General features: G+C 44.1%; 1 protein-coding gene across 1 annotated transcript in view; it reads left to right on the plus strand.

Moving 5' to 3' along the window:
* LOC126419359 (uncharacterized) overlaps positions 1 to 23,893 on the plus strand; it is a 190,065-nt gene extending 166,172 nt beyond the window's left edge. The window contains 2 exon segments of the mRNA XM_050086581.1: positions 12,413 to 12,522; positions 22,752 to 23,893. Of these exon segments, the coding sequence (XP_049942538.1) occupies positions 12,413 to 12,522; positions 22,752 to 23,893 (1,252 nt within the window).
* Positions 23,894 to 24,344: the final 451 nt, after the last annotated feature.

A 24,344-nucleotide genomic window follows, 5' to 3' on the forward strand; every position in this document is an offset into this window, starting at 1 on the left:
AGTGATGAAGACTTGTTTACCTCCCGGTGTACTTTTCCGTGCAATGTTTAGCATCATGTCGTGGTTGGAAGCAAATTAGGAATAGGAGTTGACCCCTTCGTGCGACGTTACATCTGTGATCGAAGGTCTCAACAGGCGTCAGCTGTCAGCACAGATGTATTGAAACGCTGAAAATCTCTGAGAGTTTCCATTTGCGGCTTGTTCTTTGGAAACTGCAACGAATAAGTCATGATTATTACATCACGAGCAGGCAAGCCAGGTGCTGAAAAATGGGTCAAATGGCTCTGAGCACTATGGGACTTAACATCTGAGGTCATCAGTCCCCTAGAACTTAGAACGACTTAAACCTAACTAACCTGAGGACGACACAAACGTCCATGCCCCAGGCAGGATTCGAACCTGCGACTGTAGCGATCGCGCGGTTCCAACCTGAAGCGCCTAGAACCGCTCTGCCGCTCCGGCCGTCCCAGGTTCTGAGACCTGTTCAGTGTGAATAACTCTATTTGGAGACTTGGTTGCGAATATATCGGTAGAGGTGTGTCTGCTGTATGGTAAGTTCACCCAAGAGTGTAAGGTATGAGTAGCGACGTATACGCCTGAATTTTGATGCGGAAGGGCCATTGTTTAGAAAATTCTTGAACACATCTCCGGCTGCAATTAGACATTCGGTGCGAATGCAGAGGACTAGGAAACAGAGGGTATTCGTTATGAGGAAATATAGTTGAGAAACGTGGCGACTGTAAAAACGATTTGTATTAAACTTTGAAAATTAGTTAGTGATTTGTACAGTTGGGAGACGAGAAGGAGCTTCTTTACAAGGCCGATGCTGCCAGTATGTAAAACATAGGGTGGATAACTACAAGATTAACATATAAAGTTAACAATTATATTAGACATTACTAAAATAATATTAATTGGGATTCTGTTCTTGGTAGTTTAATCCAAGAAGGTGAGTCAATAAAGTAATCAGGAAAAGAATACCAATGCTACTATTACGCACAAAGTAGAGAAAACTCAGGAAAATACTTAGTGTTAGCAATAACTAAAATTAAGTGTCAGGGGTAATATAAGAGCGGTAAGTGAAGGTGCTAGTACAAAGATAATTACAGGGTTACAGTTTCAAGAACAATAAGGAATGGAAAAGATAAAAGATATTTACAGAATTAATACAATTTTCAGATGTATTTACAGTACAAGAGATATTACAATAGGCTAGAATTAAACCAAGGCAAGAGGTGTTCAAGTTTTCATTTTGGCTCTCATTCTTTCATTTAATGCTATTTAGTTCTGTCATGTTATAACTGTTTTCCATTAAGGACCTGAGACCACACACTATAAAGGCCGAAATGGAATATAACATCTTTCAAAATCATTAGTCTTACAGTGTAACATCTTCTCTTATTATAAGCCTTGTTCTTGCTAATTTTTTCTTGTGACTAAAGATCTTGTGAGGTAACGGGCGAGTTGTGGTGCCCTGGAAATATATGTTGGGAGTTGGGGCGGCCGCACAGGACGCTCGCCAAAGCCGCGGCCCGGCAGCGAACACGTAGCGGCGAACGTTGGCCGAAGCAAGAGGGGTCCAGCCCGGCCGCGTGGCTGGGAATTCCGCTGTGACGAGGACGGTGCTTTGTGTCGGTGAAGGAGTAGTCTATGCCGGGAGTGCCGAAGGTAGCGGATTTCTTGAAACCATAATAGCAGACATTTCACAGTTCGTATAGAAATTAATAGTAGCCAGATGAATCATGATACCTCAAAAAGAAACATGCGCATTACTATTATTTGCAGGACGATTCTGATGGTGTAATCAGATTTTCAATATCTTTATTAGTTTAAAATTTAGTATCTGATGGTAAATTATACAAGTAACACCCAGCAACGAGTTTCCAAATTATAAACACTTCATCCGATTTTGTCGATCGCCGTGTCTTTAGAAAGCTATTAGTGTAAACCTAAATTGGTATGAATTACAGGCATTGTAACTTAAATAGTATATGAGTTAGTGGAGGTCAAGGTGGCCGATTACCATCGATCGCGTCATGCCATAAGTACGTCACAGTTGCAGGAGAAAACTGTAGCAGCATGCTTATAAATACACTCCTGGAAATTGAAATAAGAACACCGTGAATTCATTGTCCCAGGAAGGGGAAACTTTATTGACACATTCCTGGGTTCAGATACATCACATGATCACACTGACAGAACCACAGGCACATAGACACAGGCAACAGAGCATGCACAATGTCGGCACTAGTACAGTGTATATCCACCTTTCGCAGCAATGCAGGCTGCTATTCTCCAATGGAGACGATCGTAGAGATGCTGGATGTAGTCCTGTGGAACGGCTTGCCATGCCATTTCCACCTGGCGCCTCAGTTGGACCAGCGTTCGTGCTGGACGTGCAGACCGCGTGAGACGACGCTTCATCCAGTCCCAAACATGCTCAATGGGGGACAGATCCGGAGATCTTGCTGGCCAGGGTAGTTGACTTACACCTTCTAGAGCACGTTGGATGGCACGGGATACATGCGGACGTGCATTGTCCTGTTGGAACAGCAAGTTCCCTTGCCGGTCTAGGAATGGTAGAACGATGGCTTCGACGACGGTTTGGATGTACCGTGCACTATTCAGTGTCCCCTCGACGATCACCAGTGGTGTACGGCCAGTGTAGGAGATCGCTCCCCACACCATGATGCCGGGTGTTGGCGCTGTGTACCTCGGTCGTATGCAGTCCTGATTGTGGCGCTCACCTGCACGGCGCCAAACACGCATACGACCATCATTGGCACCAAGGCAGAAGCGACTCTCATCGCTGAAGACGACACGTCTCCATTCGTCCCTCCATTCACGCCTGTCGCGACACCACTGGAGGCGGGCTGCACGATGTTGGGGGGTGAGCGGAAGACGGCCTAACGGTGTGCGGGACCGTAGCCCAGCTTCATGGAGACGGTTGCGAATGGTCCTCGCCGATACCCCAGGAGCAACAGTGTCCCTAATTTGCTGGGAAGTGGCGGTGCGGTTCCCTACGGCACTGCGTAGGATCCTACGGTCTTGGCGTGCATCCGTGCGTCGCTGCGGTCCGGTCCCAGGTCGACGGGCTCGTGCACCTTCCGCCGACCACTGGCGACAACATCGATGTACTGTGAAGACCTCACGCCCCACGTGCTGAGCAATTCGGCGGTGCGTCCACCCGGCCTCCCGCATGCCCACTATACGCCCTCGCTCAAAGTCCGTCAACTGCACATACGGTTCACGTCCACGCTGTCGCGGCATGCTACCAGTGTTAAAGACTGCGATGGAGCTCCGTATGCCACGGCAAACTGGCTGACACTGACGGCGGCGGTGCACAAATGCTGCGCAGCTAGCGCCATTCGACGGCCAACACCGCGGTTCCTGGTGTGTCCGCTGTGCCGTGCGTGTGATCATTGCTTGTACAGCCCTCTCGCAGTGTCCGGAGCAAGTATGGTGGGTCTGACACACCGGTGTCAATGTGTTCTTTTTTCCATTTCCAGGAGTGTATTTCGTAGTGCCGACTTGTGCTCTTGTGTGATTTCCGTGGCTTCTACAGCGAAGACGTAGTATGCGTTTAGAAGTGAATATCTCGCGAGCTATGTTGTTGTTCACAACTAATTACGTGAAGTAGGAATCTATTGTTTCCCTGTAATTCAACTCGTATTTTAATTGCTGGACCATCGACACCGATAAGTGTTTTGCAGAAATATACCGCATTCTCAAAAGTACTTCTACTCTCGTACTCATCATATAAAGTCGTTAAGATTGTACACGCAGATTTTATTTAATTGCAATCTTTCATTTATAAGCGTCTATGTTACGTTCAGAATTCGCAATTGCCGAGTGATAGGAACCTTTAACCATTCGATTCATGAGTCTATTCATATTGTATACTGTAGACTCAGCAGTATTTGGTTTGTAAGGCGGCGACTACGTATCCCAGCCCCTAGACAACGAAACCAGCCAAAACGTTTAATATTTCACCTCTGAGTCGGAGGGTGCGTAGTTATTTGATACCGCGCAATCTCCGCCCTTTTTTGGTGTGCTCCAACTTCACAATAATTGAACGAGGTTCTTCGTCCAACCCGATGGCTCCTGTCAATTCCTGCATCAATTAATGCAGTGCCTAATATTGCAGTGCACCCTGTACAAGCAGGCTGTAGCTTCCGCCATATCTTCTGCTACGCCAGTTTTTCTTCCAAATCTCATGTCTTTTTCTCGTACTCAGATTTTTTTAAGCGATAATTTGAGCAGTATTATCCTCAGTAGTTTCACGACTTACTCCTGGCTGCTGCAGTAAATACTGCGTCTGATATAGCGTCAGCAATCCGAGAGAGACTGTCTTTATCGTGAAGCGCCGCACGTAACTCGGAGCGTACCAGTTCGGATATCGGGGGAACCGTGGCCTCACCTTCCGCTACGATCGGGGCCGCCACTGTACCTATTGCTGCGCCGCTGCTGGCTGTGCTGTTGTACCGTTTTTGAGTGTAGATATAGATTGAGCACAGAAAACTACCTACATTTCGAAGAACGTGGATGGGTACACGAGTTGCACTTGTCTTGAGAAACAACGCCCTCTAGAACGCTCTCGATTTCGAATAAAAGTTTTAGTCCGCAATGAAATTGGCTTAATGGTGAACATCAAGGATAACTTACACATTTTGGATTTAGTAGATGGAAAAGAATAGAATTTTAAGCTCTTGGGAGAATAATACAAAACGACTGGTGGGAGAACTTTACTACCGATGAGTTGTAGGGAAAATCAATTATGAACTAACGATAAGGTGTTGTTGCCACATACATCGCAATTAAAGCATTTGGATACGGTTGTCACATCAGCGCGCTGGCATTCACTGCATATTACACGAAAGAGAAGATTGGAGTTAGAAAAAGTAGAAAGACAAATGTTTCGAAACATTTTGGACTAAAGATGAGAGGTGAAAAGAGTATTCTTAGATCTAATAAATAATTATACCACAAGACGGAATGAATGGTTACATTGATGGGAAACGATGCCACAGTTTTACTAACAGTTGTCAGTAACGAACGACAAGAGTAATCGTTACTCAGAATGATTTCAGCAAGTAACGATTGATTTCGCCATGTTAAGAAAAGAGCTTGTACTCCATAAGTAGATCTACACAACGAGTAAACACGTCCAAGGGATTTCAGGGGACTGGTGTAAGTTCCAGTAAATAAGAATTTACGCAGTAGAACAAAGTCCATAAATCAGCGAAAGGGTGAAGATGTAAAAATACTACCAAACGGGGTCCATAACTGGTCTAAATAAAACTTCCCGGTTGAAAGTAAGGAAGGAGGAAGATTAGGTCTAGTGATGATGTCAGAGCCGAGCACCAGCTCAGAAGTCAAAATTATGACGAAGAAATCGGGGCGGGCCGGAGTGGCCGAGCGGTTCTAGGCACTACAGTCTGGAGCCGCGCGACCGCTACGGTCGCAGGTTCGAATCCTGCCTCGTGCATGGATGTGTGTGATGTCCTTAGGTTAGTTAGGTTTAAGTAGTTCTAAGTTCTAGGGGACTGATGACCTCAGTAGTTAAGTCCCATTGTGCTCAGAGCCATTTGAATTTTTGAAGAAATCGGACGTGTGTTTTTCATAGAAAACATCCTGTCATTCACATATATTTAATAAACCATGGAAAACTTAATCTGCACGCCTAGTCGGAAATTTGAACCCCGATCTTCCAAAACGCGAGTTCGTGCCTTAAGCACCGTCTCATTAAGGTTGATTCTCAATGAAAACGTGCTCGTGTTTCACTGTGACTAATCCAGTCTCTTTTCATATCATTTTACATGAATTTCCAAAGAACAGGGATTCATAAGCAAGGTGTTTAGCCCCTCTAATATCATAATACACATAGTCCATCCTCTTCACAGTAAGTAGTTAGAGCATTGTGTTCCTTGTGTCACTCATCCTTTTCGTTCCGTTGTTGTGACTTGTTATACACAGAGGTGACAAAAGTCATGCGATAGCAATATACAAACGTACAGAGGGAGGTGGTACCGCGTACACATGGTATAAAAAGGCAGTGCATTGGCGGAACTCTCATTTTATACTCAGCTGATTATTGTGAAAACGTTTCCGATGTGATTATGGTCACATGACGTGAATTAACAGACTTTGAACACGGAATGTAACTTGGAGTTAGACTCATGAAACATTTAATTTCGGCAATAGTTAGGGAATTCAGTATTCCGAGATCCACAGTGCCAAGCTTGCGCTGAGAATACCAAATTTCAGGCATTACCTCTCACCACACACAACGCAGCGATCGACGACCTTCACTTAACGACCGAGAACAGAGATGTTCGAATCAATGATCGGTTCATTTGGACCAGAGGACCCCGTCGGTTCCATGTAAACACAGCCCACACCATTATGAAACCACCACTATCTTGCACAGTGCCTTGTTGACAACTTGGATCTATGGCATCGTGAAGTCTAGGCCACAGTCGAACTCTATCATCAGCTCTTACCAACTTAAATCCGGGCTCATATGACCAGACCAGGTTTTCCAGTCGTCTAGGGTCCAACCGGTATGGTCACGACCCCAAGAGAGGAATTGCAGGTGATATCGAGCTGTTAGCAAAGACACTTGCGACTGCTGTCTGTTGCCATAGCCTGTTAATGCAGAATTTCGCTGCACTGTCCTAACGAAAACCCTTCGTTGTACGTCCCTCACTGTTTTCTGCGGTTATTTCAAGCACTGTTGCTTGTCTGTTGGCACTGACAACTGTGCGCAAACGCCGCTGCACTCGGTCGTTAAGTACAGGCCGCTGCATTCTTCGTGCAGAGAGGTTATGCCTGAAATGTGGTATTCAGCACACTTTTGGCGCTTTGGATCTCAGAACACTGAATTCCCTAACTATTTCCGAAATGGAGTGTCCCAAGCATCTAGCTCGAACTACGATTCCGCGTTCAAAGTCTGTTAATTCCCGTCAAGCGGTCATAGTCCCATCGGAAATATTTTCACATGAGACACCTGAGTACAAATGACAACTCCGCCAACGCACTGCCCTTTTATATCTTGTGTGCCTGATACTATCACCATTTATACCTGTACGTATCGCTATCCCATGACTTTTGTCGCCTGAGTGTATATAAACACGTAGTCGTAACTGTAAGCAACGAAGGGAAACTGAAGATATTTAAGTATTAAGTGTAAGCAACGAGGGGAATATTAATAGTAAGACAGAAAATTTCCCTGATTTTTTTCCCTTTCCGTGTGTGGAACATGTTAGACTTCTGTAATTAATGTTCAAGTAACCGCAATGTCAGGTCATAATATTTGTAACATAGGATGAAGATAACTTTTTCAAATGTTTATTAGACATGACATTGAAATAGTAATCATTATATTTATCTTGGAACAAAGAAAGCAACGTTTTTTCTCCCGTAAGGCTGTTATATGAGAACAAATTCCTTAGTGTGTGGAAAAAATGTAACGCTGTCGGTCGCATGTGCAGCTGCTAGGTACATATCGTGGTACTGTAGTGGGAAAACTAGAATATTCATCAATGTGAATGGTATCTGTCGCGGATTACTCCAACATTAGTATCTGCAGATTATCACGTTGTCAGCGCTCAGAATATTTCGGATTATACGGATGATACACAAACGTTCAGTAGATGGCAAATGAAAGATTTTATCTACATCAGTTTTTATCATCTCGAATTACGGTGTGCATACTTACCTATGTTACTGACACACTGAGGAGGAAAAAAAAACGCGGCAACGTGATAGCATTAGTCACTTCTGTATTTCATCTCTTACTATTTCAATAACAACGTACACCCTACCGACGTAGCTCGCACATGTCAGATCAGTCTAGTGTGTACATCATTTGACATTCCTTTTGCGATGGAATGAATACAGGCAGTTACCACGAAGCACTAACCCTGTCAGCAGTCTGATAGTCACTCTCACTCTGTTTTAGAACTGAGCAAACCACTAAAATTTTGTGCTACCTGTTCTCCCAAGCTTTCCACGACTCTCTGTTCCATCTCTGTACGGTTATATCTATACCCTGCAGCCCCTGTGAAATGCGTCGTAGAGGGTACTTCCCATTCTACCAGTTAGGAGGATTTCTACCCGTTGTATTCGAGTTTGGAGCGGGAGGATGACAGCCCCGTGAGCTACAATTGACGTAATTTTGTCTTGTACCGCGATCACTACGAGAATATTCCTATATTTCTCTCTTGAAACTTCGTAAACTTCCACAGGATCGCGATAATCATCAAGTGTCTATCAGTACAGTTTCATTAGCATTTCGTGACTCTTTCACATGGGCCTGACAAATAAGTGACTGCCTACTGAGCTACTCATAATTGCACTATCTATAGGCTCAGAGAATTTCAAGCGTACCTCTTCATTCCTCAGTACTTCCGTATCCCATTCCTTTCCGCACTGATTCTTCCTATATAGTGTCTTAAACTTCAGTGTACTCTTCATCACTACTAAATTGTGATCTGAGTATCTATCTGCTACTGGGTACGCTTTACAATCCATAATCTGATTTAGGAATCTCCAACTAACCACGATGCAGTCCAACTGGTCTTTTCCAAGTACACCGCCTCCTTTTCTGTTTCTTCAACAGTGCACGTTCTAATGTAACCCTTCCTTCTACTTCCTCCCCTACAACTGCAACCCAGTCCCCCCATGAACTGTTAATGTCGGTGTTTGTTTACTATCGATTCTGATAAGAACAATGCTATCACTGAACTGTTCACAGTAATACACTCTCAGCCCTACCTTCCTATTCATAACGAATCCTTCTCCCACTATATCATTTTCTGCTGCTGTTGGTATTACTCATACTCGTCTGTACAGAAATCCTTGTCTTCTTTCCATTTCACCTCACTGACCCCTTAGTGTATCTAGACTGAGCCTTAGCATTTCCCTTTTCAAATTTTCGATCTTACCTACGATGTTCAAACGTCTGACATTTCACGACCCGATTCGTAGACCGTTACGGGTTCGTTGGTTATTCAGTCTTTTTTACATAGTCACCTCGCACTTGGCAGTCGCCTCACACAGATCTGAATAGGGGAATCTTTTGCCAATGGAGAACACATCACGACGCTTTTTCAATTACAGGCCATATGTCCTGTGGATACACATTATGTATCTTTATCGCAGTGGTTTCCATTGCCTTCTACACCATCATTGCTGATTTTTTCGCCTTTTATGGGCAGTTTCTCAACCGAAGGACAAGAGAGTGCCCTTAACCCCTGTCCACTCCTCTGCCCTCTCCGACAAGCCGGTTGGTAGAACGACGGTGACTCCTTATGACGGAAGTCTTTCGACCGGCATTGTTGATCATTTTTATTGAAAATTTAAACAGTGGCGATGCTCGAAGCCGTTTTAATTACTAGTCAAAGGCTCTACCCTTTATTTTCCATTTTTTCGTAACTGTTCTCATTATTTTGTCTGGGTAAACGTTATAAGACACTCCCTCAAGTTCGTCGATGAATATCTCACCCACTTTTTTTATATATTAAAGGCTGAGCTACCGTACCGGATCCCATAGACAATCGGTGCCTATGAAGAAGCCATATATTTACTTTTAAACTTCAAAAACTTCTATAATGTTCGTTCCTGAAGAAGAAGATATTAACAAAGAATATAGGGACTTTGAATTCCACTAACAAAAAGGTTCGATTCGGTCACCATGAGAAAAAGAACCGGCCATGGCCTTCGGCAAGGAACCATCCTGAAAATGCCTTAAGTAAGTCCAGTGACAAATACATTGGTCATCCTCGGGCTGTGCTTAAATTATGTAAAGACTAAAACATGCTTCTTCGTCCAGTCAGTTGAATTGGTTTCTCATTGCTTTTGAAAAGTAGTTAGTGCACGTTGATGAAATCTCAAGCTTAAGTTAGGCGCCGAATTTTCAGGTTTCCAGAAGATAATAGCTGGTAACATGTTTAAGAAATGCGTCAGGTAAGACTCCAGTGACTATGCAGGGCGTTTAGGGTATAGGTGCAGATATTTTGGTAATTGGTATAGTGTGTTTTCACTGTGTCCAACAGTTTTCCCGAAAACCCTTTACATTGCTTACCACCTTATGTTTTCTGCGCAGTCGTTACCTTCCCCGTGAAGACTGTCTGCTTTCTGTCCATACTTGAATAACTGACTTGTTCCCAGGGGAAAATATACATTAATGTCTTGCTTCTGCTACGCGTAGCAACCTCAAAACTAGAATTACTAGTGTGCAAATGATGTAAAAGCTAATGTAATGTTACTCAGTACATGAACCTCAGTGATCAACAGAAGTATCTGCACTTATACCCCTAACACCTTGTTCAATATGATGAAGCTACAGCGACCGCCAAACTTCAGCAACAAAGAAGATGCCAATCACATCTCCTTTGGCTGCTTCAGCAGCTCTGATACTACAAGTCAATTACAACAACATCTGGTTGACATGTGCTGCTCTCTGCCGACTTCTTGTTGTGACTTGGCAAGACAGCAAAGCCACTAGGAGGTGAAGCCGAAAGGCACGCGTTTAAGCTCACGCAGGCTGGCGTGTGGTCTGGAACAGGACAAGGTAATGAATATAGCCAACAACGTACGTAGCTGCTGGAATACTTAACTTTAATCAATAATTGGTGAACATCGGTCTGACGGTACATGCATCACAAGATAAATAGCAAATGATAATGGCGCCTTGCTAGGTCGTAGCAAATGACGTAGCTGAAGGCTATGCTAACTATCGTCTCGGCAAATGAGAGCGTAATTTGTCAGTGAACCATCGCTAGCAAGTCGGCTGTACAACTGGGGCGAGTGCTAGGAAGTCTCTCTAGACCTTCCGTGTGGCGGCGCTCGGTCTGCCATCACTGACATTGGCGACACGCGGGTCCGACGTATACTAATGGACCGCGGCCGATTTAAAGGCTACCACCTAGCAAGTGTGGTGTCTGGCGGTGACACCACACTTCTATAGTCGTGCTGCTATGGCTAAAAGCTGAGGCGTTTGTACTGTGTTCTAAAAGCTCACCACGTTCCGGAAAGTTCAATATCTATAGAAACGTGGAAAGACGAAAACGCTGCTTTTTCGCACGGCAGCGAGACATGTGGCGGATTGGGAGGGGCAACAGCTTCACGTTCAGATGGAGTAGGGTCCCGATCCCTGCACGACAATCCAGATTTTTCGTGTTTCATGTTCTCCCTGACATATTGTATCGGTACGACAGTGTGATTCCCCAAATAGCTTTTTATTGCCCCCTTCCCCTAAACCTTTTTCAATGAACTACACTCTTAAATTAGGTGGCATCTGAGTTGTAGGCCCCAAAGCAGCGACGCTGTTGAAGGCAGCTGTCGCAGCACCACATCACTGTGCTCTCCGCTGCCACCGAAAATCGCTGTAAAGTTTATCTTTCGGGAAAATCACTTAAACGTGTGGTAAAAATCTCTGTAGTGTTTCTAGGCTTGTCGAAAACATGCTCTTAGTTTTACTTTGGCCCAGAGTTGTTTTTGTAGCTCTGTATCTCGATAACTGTAGAGGACACAGAAATACCTTTTGTTGTTGATTACAAAAGAACTCGTTTCGCAATGAATCTTTTCTGATTAGTTAATCGCTTTGCATTCAATATCTATAAACTTCGACTATGGCCATTTTATGGCAGTTTTATCAATAATTGACTCGCATCAAGCATAAAGTTCAAAGCCTGTATCTGCTACAAAAATGCAGTAACATTCTGAAATTGACTTATGGTGTAGATCGCTATAGTGTCCCCCTTATGCCTCTCTTTCATCTATTTTCATTTTACAGTGAGCCGGCCGTTGTGGCCGAGTGGTTGTAGGCGCTACAGTCTGGAACCGCGCGACCACAACGGTCGCAGGTTCGAATCCTGACTCGGGCATGGATGTGTGTGATGTCCTTAGGTTAGTTAGGTTTAAGTAGTTCTGAGTTCTGGGGGACTGATGACCTCAGATGTTAAGTCCCATAGTGCTCAGAGCCATTTTACACTGAAACGAACGTGCGACTAAACGTTAAAGGAATATCCTACTGCAAGGCTAACTGAGGAGTGGCAAACACAATGCTTGCAATTGACGATCCAGTTGTAACCTACAAGGCAAGTACAGCTCCTACGGGACGCAGTATAGCCAATTAGTGATCGAGCGCCAGCTACGTTATATCGGACTATAGATTTCCGCCTTCAGTCAGTCAGTGTCGCCGAGACCATAAATTCTAACCCCATCACAGCTTCAACAGATATCTCTTAGGAGATTTAACCCAAATGAAATACACGTTACAGGTAGTTGAACCTTTCGCCCCTCGTTGGTCCTCTTATGGCACGTGCAGCGACTAACGAGCTTCCAATGGTTGGCAGATAAGAGCGAGAGCATCGGCGCAGGTAATATAAGCGGGCGGCGGCCGCAGTCCCCTCAGTGCGAACACGATGGCCCCCCTTCCGCTGCCGCTGCCGCTGCCGCTGCTGCTGGCGCTGCTGCTGGCCTCGGCTGGCCACGCCTCACCGCTGCCTCGCGCAGGTACGACCCCTCGTCCCGCGAACCAAACTGTAGCACTTTTCATTGAACGCCCAGGTCTCTTCGCCATAAAACTGGTAGTACATGCTCATCATAAACTTGAAAACCAGGTTTATCTTAGTCTTCATTTTCTGTTTGCCTGCCTACGTCTGTAGTCCGCAAAGCCACGTGATGGTGTGTCGCGGAGGATACCTTACAATGACATGAGAAAAGTCGTGGGATACGTACTAGTATCGTGTCGAACCTGCTTGTACCCGGCGTAAGGTGGCAGCTCAACGTGGCATAGACTCAAATGGTTCAAATGGCTCTGAGCACTACAGGACTTAACTTCTGAGGTCATCAGTCCCCTAGAACTTAGAACTACTTAAACCTAACTAACCTAAGGACATCACACAACACCCAGTCATCAGCATAGACTCAACAAGACATTGGAAGTCCCCTGCAGAAATACTGACCCATGCTGCCTCTATAGCCGTTCAAACTGCGAAAGTGATGCAGGTGCAGGATTTTGTGCAAGAACTGACCTCTCGGTCAAGTTCGATGGTGTTCATGTAGGGCGATCTGAGTGGGCGTATCATTCGCTCGAATTGTCAAGAATGTTCTTCAAATCAATCGCGAACAACTGTGGTCCGGTGACGTGGCGTATTTTTATCCATGAAAATTCCGTCGTTGTTTGGTTGAAAATGGTCTCCAAGTTTTCGAGCGTAAGCATTTCCAGTCAATGATCGGTTCAGGTGGACCAGAAGAACCAGTCCATTCCATGTAAACACAGCCCACATCATTATGGGCCCACCACCAGCTTGCACAGCGCTTTGTTGAAAACTTGGGTACACGGCTTAGTGGGATCTGCTCCACACCTGACCCCTATCGTCAGCTCTTACCAGCTGAAACCTGGACTGTGACCAAGTCACTCTTTCCAGTCGTCTAGGCTCCAATCGATATGGCCACGACCCCAGCAATGACGCTACAGGCGATGTCTTGCTGTTAGCAAACGCACTCGTGTCGGTCGTCTGTTCTACAGCCTACTAACGCCAAATTTCACCACTGTGCCATAAGGGATAGGTTTGTCGTACGCCTTACATTGATGTTAACGTTTGTTTCATGCAGTATCGCTTGTTTATTAGCACTGACAATTCTACGCAAATACCACTGCTCTCAACCGTTAATTGAAGGCCGTCTGCCATTACGTTGCCTGTGATGAGAGGTGGTGCCTGAAATTTGGTGTTCTCGGCACACTCGTGACACTGTGGGTATCAGAATATTGAATTTCCTAACGATCTCCGAAATGAAATGTCCCATGCATCTAACTCAAACTACCAGTCCGCATTCGAAGTATGTCAGTTCCCATGGCGCCGCCATAACCATGTCGGAAACCTTTTCACATGAATCACCTGAGTACAAATGACAGCTGCACGCAGTACTATCACCATCTTTATATGTGCGTATAGCTATCCCATGAATTTTGTCACCTCAGTGCATGTACCACTGCCACTTCCCTCCTTTCAGATTCCAACAGCGACATTACGCGGGAAGAAGGGTTGTTCGTTAAGCTTCCGCGTCAGCTTTACTCTCTCCACTTTCATATTCAGCACCTTTGCGCGAAATATGCATAGGACGAAGCAATATATTGGTTGACCTTTCCAGGACAGTATGCGCACTGAATTTTAAATGTAACCTATACTCTGCTTGACAAAGCCATGGTTGCAGCGTCTGCTGCTGCAATTTAATGTCTCCGCGACGCTTTGGCGATTATTAAAGGAACCGGTGACCAAACGCGCTGAGCTTCTAAGGATATTCTCTGCAGGTTGTCCCAGAAATGTTGCGACAATCTCCAAGGTGTTGCAGAGTGTCTTCCAGAACAAATCAAGGATAGGGACCTGTTTCCGAAACTTAGTCGAACGACGTTACAGAGCGCCGACGTTACAGGCGCCGGCGCCTGCCACTCGGCCACTCCTTCGGCAGAAAACGCTACTATTGTTATTCAACGATCACGACTGACTGGCAATGTCGCCAGTAGACAAGATGGAGCTAGCTGCTGTGTATAAAGGCCTTATCTCTTATGAATGGGATCCTGTGTCGTCTCGTTGGGCGATAGTTTCCGACACGGGTTTCCATATGCAGTTTACTTTTTGTCCTGTATAGTTTCCATTTGCAGCTTATTTTTCTCTTGTGTACCGTCAAACACTGGAGATTTTAAACGGTTGCAGGAGAAAAATAAATTGCGAATGGAAACCATTGTCCGAAACCGTCATTCACCTAGCCAACAGAGCATCGCATTTATAGGAGCGGCGGAGTTTCTACGCAACAACTAGTTCCATCTCCTCCTCTGGCGATCGTGGCAAACAGTCACTATCAGTGAATAACAAACAACATTGCCAGTCTTTCTGCCTTCGATCCGTCAGCGTACAAAGTCACATTTGCTGCTGACGGAACGATCGAATAGCTGGTTCAAATGGTTCAAATGGCTCTGAGCACTATCGGACTTAACATCTGAGGTCATTAGTCCCCTAGAGTTACAACTATTTAAACCTACCTAACCTAAGGACATCACTCACATCCATGCCCGAGGCAGGATTCAAACCTGCGACCGTAGCAGCAGCGCAATTCCGGACTGAAGCGGCTAGAATCGCTCGACCACGACGGCCGGCTAATAGCTGGTGCCGGTGCCTATAACTTCGACAGTCTCTAGCGTCCTTGGATGACATAGATTCCTATCCGCGATTCGTTCCTCAAGGTAACCTCTACAACCTCTCTATGTCTGGCATGGCACTTCTGGTACACCTACAATAAATCCCAGTCTGACGAACAATATTGAAGCCTCTAACAGGGATTGTGTATGTTACCTCCTTTCTGGCGGAATTACAATATTCTACCAATGAATCGGTATTGCGTTTGCCTTTCCTACGATTAGCTTTATGTGATAGCCCCACTTTAAACTGCTTCGTGTATGTACTCCCAGACACTGCTTTGGTGGACCACTTCCAGTGCATGTTCGGCAACCTTGTAATCATATAATGAAAGGTCATTACGCCTGTTTAAACGCAATACGTTACACTCGTTTATATTGATAATTAACTGCCAAATCGTGCACCAAGCATCGGTCTTCTGCAGGTCTACTTGCATTTCTATACAATATTCTAGCGTTGCGACTTCTCTGTCTACAACATCATCCGCGATGTCTCCTGGAGCTTCCGACGTTATCCACGAGATCATTTGCATATGTTATCGTCAATTGGCCTAAATACATTAGTCATAAACTGCTTTATGACTTTGTAGTATTTCGTTTATGATGTGGCATCAGCCTGCGTGGGTGACTTTTCTTATGCATGCAGTAAGTTACGTAATGCAAACATCTCCAGTGACCTAATTCTACACACATGATACTTCAAGATAGAATAAGACGTACTAAGTTTCTTGGACCCACTGCCATTATTGGCCAGTGAAGGAACAACTAATTGTCTGTCTGATTTGGTACTATCATTTACCAACCGTGTGTTAATCTTCTCGTCATCATCATCATTATTATCATCCATTTGCTTAGAACAGCTGGACAAAGACTACCTCTAGACTTTTCCATGATTCATGGTCTTCACATAAAAGCTTCCATGTTCCTCCAGGATGTTTTGGGATCCAGCAAACAATTTCGTAGGTCCACAATTATCTGTTTCATTTCAGTCTGTTCGATGATCCTTTTGATTTCCCATTCTTCTTGTACTTGATAATTAAGTTCTCTCAGCTGATAGCTGAGAAATAATTAGTTTTTGAATAGTTTTCCATTATCGTATGTGTCTCAGTGCCGTATATCAAAAGTAGCAATACACTCTCATTGTAAACATCCCTTTTCAGATATATCGGAAGCTTCGTTTTGAAGATTGGTCTTAGTATGTCGAAAATCTTCATTTTTTATCCCTCCATTGTCTTCATGCGCCCTGAAGGGAAAATCTCAAAAACTGGTTCAACTAATAATTTTTAATCTGTACTACTTTTTATTAGATATAGTGTTTATACATATTCCTTTCTCTTTACGGAGTGGATGCTGACATCTATTACCCTTGCCTGTAATAGGTAGGATTTTTTTTAACACAGATGTTCAGTATCTAGTTTTGCAAATTCCTTCTGTGTAATATTGGCTTCAGCTACAAACAATTCTACTGAAACACTATCATTTCTCACCGCCTTCTCTTGCTTCATAGACTGAACGGTTTTGCACACCTGATCTTGCATTACTTCTGGAATGTCATTACTTTCATTAATAGTTTCTGTGTATGTAATTCATCTTTTGAGTTACGAAATCATTTAAACCAATCTTGTAAAGCTGATACTATTCTCCTGCCATCTTAACTGATAAAATGCGGTGTCTGTTAACTTAAACTTCTGTTTCATTTTCTTCATATTCCGTATTGCTTTCACACTTCAGATTGCCTTCAGTTGTTTCTGTCATTAAATTTTCATTTTATCTTCTGTCTCACCGAGAAATTTCCGAATACTATTTAATTCAGCAAATGGTATTAAGTTCCTCTTATTGTATTCTCGGGCCCACCACCTTCGCCCATCTTTAATAGCTACGTCTTTGCATTTAAGATTTTCTTTTGTTTTACTTCCTTCGTAATTCCAACGTCTTTGCTATTTCCAGTTAAATAGTTTCTCCATTTTTCTGTCAATACATCCTTGGGTTTATAATATACCGAACTCGTTGCTTATTTTGATCTGGTATACTCCCCTACGCTTAAAAAAATTTCGCAATGTGGATATTTGGTTTGCTGAACGTTTCTTTCTACCTTCATATCTACGTTTACACTGTGCAACAAGAGTCCATAGTCAACTGCAGTTATAAAGTGATTACAGATCGTCACATCGTACACTACATTTTTATTATTCGATTTTTTCCTACAATTTTTTATTATTTCGCTACAGAAACCATATGCCACTTCCCATATTTAATTATTGACACTTGTCTTAAACGCTAATTTTATAGAACTATCTGATGACGCATTAGACTTAACGTGAATCCACAAAGGTTAGAGCACCGCTCTTACAGGTGATGACTGCTCCCTCTAATTAGCCTCATCACTGAAGTTCTTCCTTACACGTATTTTTACGTGGGTAGTAGCGTGTACGAGACATGTGGGAGCAACATCATAAAATCAAATGCTTTCCGTGACTGTTAACTTGTTGATTTGGAAATCGAGCTCGGCTATTTTTCTTAAGCGCTTCATTGATTCAGAATTAAGGCAAAGAAAAAAAAAACAGTACGTGAATTACAGATTCCAATTTTTCTCCACTACTGCTTCTTCCAGAACCTCATTTATTATTCCTGTATGCCGCAGTGCCTTCCCACTAGCCTGTGCCTTCTTTGATAAGGGTCGTCGGTAGTCATCTTTCTTCGTTGTCTTCACCTATCTTTTTTTGTAGTTCTTCATTATCTGTAACATTCTTCGAGAGCTACACATTTCAAATGCCTGCATGTTTCCCTTAATCCACATTTGATTTTCACTCACTACTGAGCTTTACAGAAGTTCCCCTCTGTTCCATATCGATACGTGACATCAAAAGGTCTCTTTTACTGACACAAGTCTTCTCCGCTTATGCCAATCTACTTTTGATATCTTCTTACATAGGCGAATCCAATACCTTCTTCTATTGTCGTAATTAATAATTATGTTGGTAAACAAGCGGTTGTACTTTCTACTTCTCAGTGTCACATACGTCTTAGCTTTCTTTATACCTAACCCACATTCTGTGCAAAGTAGTTTGGGATGAAAGATTAAAAAGTCTATGAGCTTTGGTAGCCGCACCGTGTGCAATTTTATTCCACTGGCAAATCTGACTTGAGCTCCCTTCATAGCTTCTTCGACGCAGAAACGATACCATAATGTTAAGCTGTAACCCTCTCTTATCCTATTACGAACTTAAAGCGTATTGGTCCGTCTTCAGTACATTATGCTAAGACTAAACACGTTCGACGAAAATGTATGAGTCTCGCTACGACGTGGCCATATGTGTGAATATTAGTCAGCGTTACACACGGTGTCGGAGAAGGTACGGTTTGTATCCTTTTATACAGATTTCAGAGTCAGGTTCTAAAATCTTAAATTGAGCATAGAGGAAAATCAGAGAAAAGGCCACTGGTACAATGTAAAGTTAACATTTCTTAATTCACACTATTTACTGTGTCCCGTAATTTTCCAGTTTCTCCTACCTACATAAATTAGTTTCTTCAATTACGAATCTAAAGTTCTGTAACGACCTTCGTCAACCATATTGTAATTGGGAAAATAATGATATAGCAACGTAGTACGCGTGGGAAAACAGCTGTGGCTTTTGAAATAATGTGTGGTTCTGCTTCAAGCAAGACAGTACTATGTACTTCATATCACCTTCATTATTTCGGTGCTGATGACAACCTCCAGAACATGAATTTTTGTCGGATGTAAATTTGATGGGTTGCATCGGCGTCCGTACTTGATACTGATTATGGACGTGATTTGACACTTGCTAATTCAAACAATTGTCTCACGGTATTATGTTATCAAAGTGCCGCTCCTAATTCCCGTCATCATGCACAGGTATTTGATCATCGAATTTTATCAAATGCACGTGCAACGTATTATAATTTTACTTCAAATATTTCCAAATATTAAATTTCTGAAGTGACAGCTCTGGCAGCAATGATTTCTACAGAAACCGCTGATAAACGATGGATAATGAATTCTGTGCTCGTTGCGGAAGTCGGCGCTAGTGACAGACAGCGGGTCCGCTCTGTATACTAGCCTGTGGACTCTACGGACAGTGCTGTCGACAGTACTACATCGGCCCGCCGTCATGCCCGTGTCTACAACTACACATCGTCAGCATCTCCTACAGCTAACGAAATTGGGGCGGACAGCGGTTGGTGTGATGTACTTGTACACACTAATGAACGATTCCAAGAGTTCAATTTCAGAAAAATTCGATGATTTGTTCAACAGATAGAGCTTCGGGAATTTAGTGAGTCAATAGTAAGTTGCTCCACCTCTGACCCTTATTCAAGCTGTTATTTGGCTTGGGACTGATTGATAAACTTGTTTGATGTCCTCCTGATGGATATCGTGCCATATTCTGTCCAATCGGTTCTGTCCGAACTGGTTGGATGGTCGCGCCCGTAGTCCTCCGAACTTTCTCAGCTGGGGAGACATCCAGCGACCTTGGTGCCCAAGGTAGGGGTTGGCACGAACGAAGACAAGCAGTAGAAACTCTCGTCGACTGCGGGCGGGAATTATCTTGCTGAAACGTAAGCCCACGATGGCTTGCCACGAAGGGCCACAAAACGGAGCGTAGAATACCTTCGCTACCTAGGCAGTAAAATAACCAATGACGGACAGACATCAAAAGCAGACTAGAAATGGCAAAAAGGGCATCCCTGGCCAAGAGAAGTCTGCTAATATCAAATACCGGCCTTAATTCGAGGAAGAAATTTCTGAGAATGTACGTCTGGAGTACAGCATCGTATGGTAGTGGAACATGGATTGTGGGAAAACCGGAACAGAAGAGAATCGAAGTATTTGGGATGTGGTGCTACAGACGAATGTTGAAAGTTAGGTGGACTGATAAGGAATGAGGAGGTTCTGCGCAGAATCGAAGAGGAAAGGAACTTGTGGAAAACATTGATAAGGAGAAGGGACAGGATGATAGGACATCTGTTAAGACATGAGGGAATGATTTCCATGGTACTAGAGGGAGCTGTACATGCCAAAAACTGTGGAGGAAGACAGACCACCACTCGTGACTGTTGGGCCGTGGGGTTGACTACAGTCAGGGTGGTATTCCACCGCTGTCTGGGGTGTCTCTAGGCACTTGTCATCGGGGCTCCGTTCGGTCGGAGTGGGACTGAAGACAACTGTACTCTAGTAAATGAGGTTCCAGGCCGAAGACGTGTGTGGAGACGCTCTGGACAACGGTGGGATACCAACCTGACTGTCGCCCGCCATACGGCTCAATTATCATGAGTGATGGTCTGCAATGCCATTTCGTTTCAAAGTATGACCCTTTGGTTGTCATCCGCGGTACCTTTACGCCACAGCGGTACGCAGGTGATATTCTTCATCGCAAGCCAACGTGGGCTTATATTTCAACAAGATAGTGCCCACCCGCACACCGCGAGAGTTTCTACTGTTTGTCTTTGATCTTGCCAAACTCTACCTTGGCCAGCAAGGTCGCCGGATCTCTCCACAACTGAGAACATTTGGAGCAGGACCTTCCACTCGGCTCGCGATTTTGACGACCTAATGCGCCAATTGAACAGAACATGGCGCAATATCCCTCAGAAGGACATCGAACAACTCTACCAATCAGTGCTAAGCCAAATAATCGCTTGTGTAAGCCATAGGTGGACCAACACGTTATTGACTTGCCCAGTTTCTGAAACTCTTTCTCTTAAATAAATCATTCATTTTTTATGAAATTGTAATCATTTGACTGTCTGTACGTGTACGTCACATTTACCGATTTCCATAACATTTAGATAATTCCTTCGTGGTGCGTCGTTTTCTTGTCTTAAGAGTGTAGTAGTGCCAAAAATGGCGACCAGCCTTCCTAATTGTGAGTTCGCTTTGAAAACAGTCACATTACTCCTGTACTGAAGTTTAAATTCACTGTCAACACAACATTGCAAGGGAAGCAAAATATGTGGTTCAAATGTCTCTAAGCACTATGGGACTTAACATCTGAGGTCATCAGTCCCCTAGACTTAGAACTACTTAAACCTAACTAAGGACATCACACACATCCATGCCCGAGGCAGGATTCGAACCTGCGACCGCAGCAGCGCGGTTCCGGACTGAAGTGCCCAGAACCGCTCGGCCACAACGGCCGGTAAAAAATTTGTGGAACTGATTTGATGTTCAATTGTGCCGACAATACTGACACTGACAGTTATGAAACACGCTGAGCAGAATCCATCGACAGAATGGGCCGAATTGTCTCACTAGTTGTTTATGGGTAAAATAGGATGTATTTCCTAAACGGTGATCAAATGCATATCTCTCTACATCGTATAATCACTCACGGTTATGGATTTCAGAAGCGATTTGAGAGTATTCGCTACTTGAAGGACGCTAATGCTCTCATACTTAAAAATACATAAGGAAAATGCTACATGACTATGTAGCACAACGCTTGTTTCACGCAAGATCAGTGGATAACATGAAAATTATGTTTTCAGTAACAACAAAACTAAAATTGATACCGATACTTAAAATGTGTAGCGATGGTACAAGAATGTGTGCAGTGATTGTTGTACATACTCGACCACCAGTAACAAGAGCTAGTTACTAAAGGGTTCTCAAATATTGTGATCAGAAACTTTTACAAAATAAAACTTGATGTAACTAATACTGTGCTCAAAGTATTCAGTAATGAAATAGTTGCTACGATCCAAGTACGAATTAGCTTGAAAGTAATTTTTCTTTTTAATTTTAAAATCCATACACTGTTGAATATATGAGATGCACAGCAAATTATTAGTACTTACCCTTTATGTTTGTGATATGACTCTATATTTTCATCAATAAAGTGTGACCTAGAAGAAAAGCTACACATTTATCTTACCAAAAGCCGAGAAGCTCTTTTTGGTGTTGTAGCTCTCAGGGGCATCCTGGGATGCTCTCTGATGTAACCCTATGCAGCTCTTGAGTTGCGACCCATGATTTGCGCATGCGCAGCGCTGGGCCGTATAGTAGTAAAGTTGTATACTTTCGATCTTCGTCCGCGATGTGCTTTGTGCTTTATGTTTTTAAATATGTTAGTTATTATAAACCTTTTGTAATGTGCTGTTTTTTTATCACATGACAACTTGGCGGGAGGTCCAACTTAAAAATGAACACGTTTCCTAACAAAGTTTTTTACAAGATCTCGAGATGACAGCAATGTCTGCCGAAACTGATAGTTAAATAGATAAATACTTGTACGATCTTCGATTTAGAAAGTTTTTAGCAAGGCCAGTAGTGTATTATCGCTTCCTCTTGCATAGGCTACAGTAGTCAGTTTCTGTAATTGTAGATTAAGCAACATCAGACTCTTGCTCTGACTTTAATATTTAACTGAAGCAAATGAATACGTTTCGGTGATAAACTTTCCAACTTACGATTTACTGTGTGTAAATACTTTGCCAGAGTTATTTTTTTGTAATCCTTTTGTAGCCTGTTGCGAAACTAAGCCTATGGGTGCAACCATAAACTGTGTATTCAAATTAGCAGGTTGTTCTGTGGACGTGAACGGATCCAAGATGCCCGACCCGCAGCCGCTGCTGCTGAAACCCGGTGGCAGCAAAGACGTGCACGGCTTCGTCACGCCGGACTCCTCGGGGGTGATCTCGCTCAGCCGGAACGAGCAGATCGTAGTCGCCTGCCCCGACAACAGCCTCCAGGCCACCGGGCAGTCGCAGGCGACGGCCTACTGCGTCTCGGGCTCCACCTTCTCCATCGACGGGCGATCGTACGACTTCGCTGACCTCAGCTGCCGATCCCAGCCGAAGCCGTCAGGCCAGAAAACGGGCAGCTCGTGCGGAAGCAGCGGTCAGTACCAAGTGATCCAGCTAGGCTTCCAGGTCGGCGCCGACTTCTACACGCTTATCGACGCCTGCTTCGACGATCGTTCCTACAACACGGTGTACGACCACTCCACGATGATCGCCGAAATGGGGGGCAGGCAGAGCGGTTTTGACCGGCCCGATTGGTTGGACGGCGGCTTCTTCGGCGACATCGACGTGGATAAACAGTACAAACGTGCCACACAGATTCAGACGGTCGGCACGCTGCTGGGGTCCAGTCAACTGGGGTCCAAGTACATCTCTGAAACCAGTGACTACTTCCTTTCCAGGGGACACCTCAGTGCAAAGGCCGATTTCATTCTCGGCGCGCTGGAGTATGCCTCATTTTTGTACGTGAATGCTGCGCCGCAGTGGCAAACGTTCAACGGTGGCAACTGGAACACCTTGGAAAACAATGTACGTTCCTATGTTTCGAACAACGAGGTAGAACTGGAAATCTACACGGGTACGCACGGCATCACGACGCTGCCGGACGTGAACAATGTCGAGACGGAGTTGTATCTTTATGCTGACGGCAGCAAGTACATTCCAGTTCCAAAGATCTTCTGGAAGATCGTGTACGACGCTAACACTAAGGCAGCTGTGGTGTTCGTGGGCGTAAACAATCCGTACATTGAGAACCCTGGCTCTGACTACTATGTCTGCACAGACGTATGCAGCAAGATCAGCTGGATATCCTGGAAGGCCACGGACCAGGAGAAGGGCTACTCGTATTGCTGCGAGTACGCAGACTTCAAGAACGCCGTGGCCGACGCACCCAGCCTCGGCGTCAACTCTCTGCTTACCTAACACTCCGAGATGGGAGACACTTCACACTTATCTCCGGATATCGCATGGACGCCACACGAGACGAACACATTATTCAGTGCTTCTATCGATCCCTCTAATGAACGTACAACGTTGATTCATCTGTAACTGTATTTCGCTGTGTTCAGTGATTAGCTTAGCTTTTGATTTAAGCATTCGACCTCTATCCGAAAGTTATTCCTACCAATTGCAGAAAATATGTCTAGAACGCTTATTCCGTTTGTGACATATTGATTTTAGAGTAAGTTTGGTCATTAGATGAAACATCGGAATACTGGAAACTATGTTTATACACATATCAAACACAGTTAACTTCACACTTTTGTCCGATTTTATATCGTATGACACAATCTTAGTTGTTTCTCTGTTTCTTACAATCAAGACTTGAATATTTGGTATAAAAGCCTGAAACCATTAAAAAACAACTTCTCTG

This window comes from Schistocerca serialis, chromosome 1, assembly GCF_023864345.2.
Source record: "Schistocerca serialis cubense isolate TAMUIC-IGC-003099 chromosome 1, iqSchSeri2.2, whole genome shotgun sequence".
NCBI lineage: Eukaryota > Metazoa > Arthropoda > Insecta > Orthoptera > Acrididae > Schistocerca > Schistocerca serialis.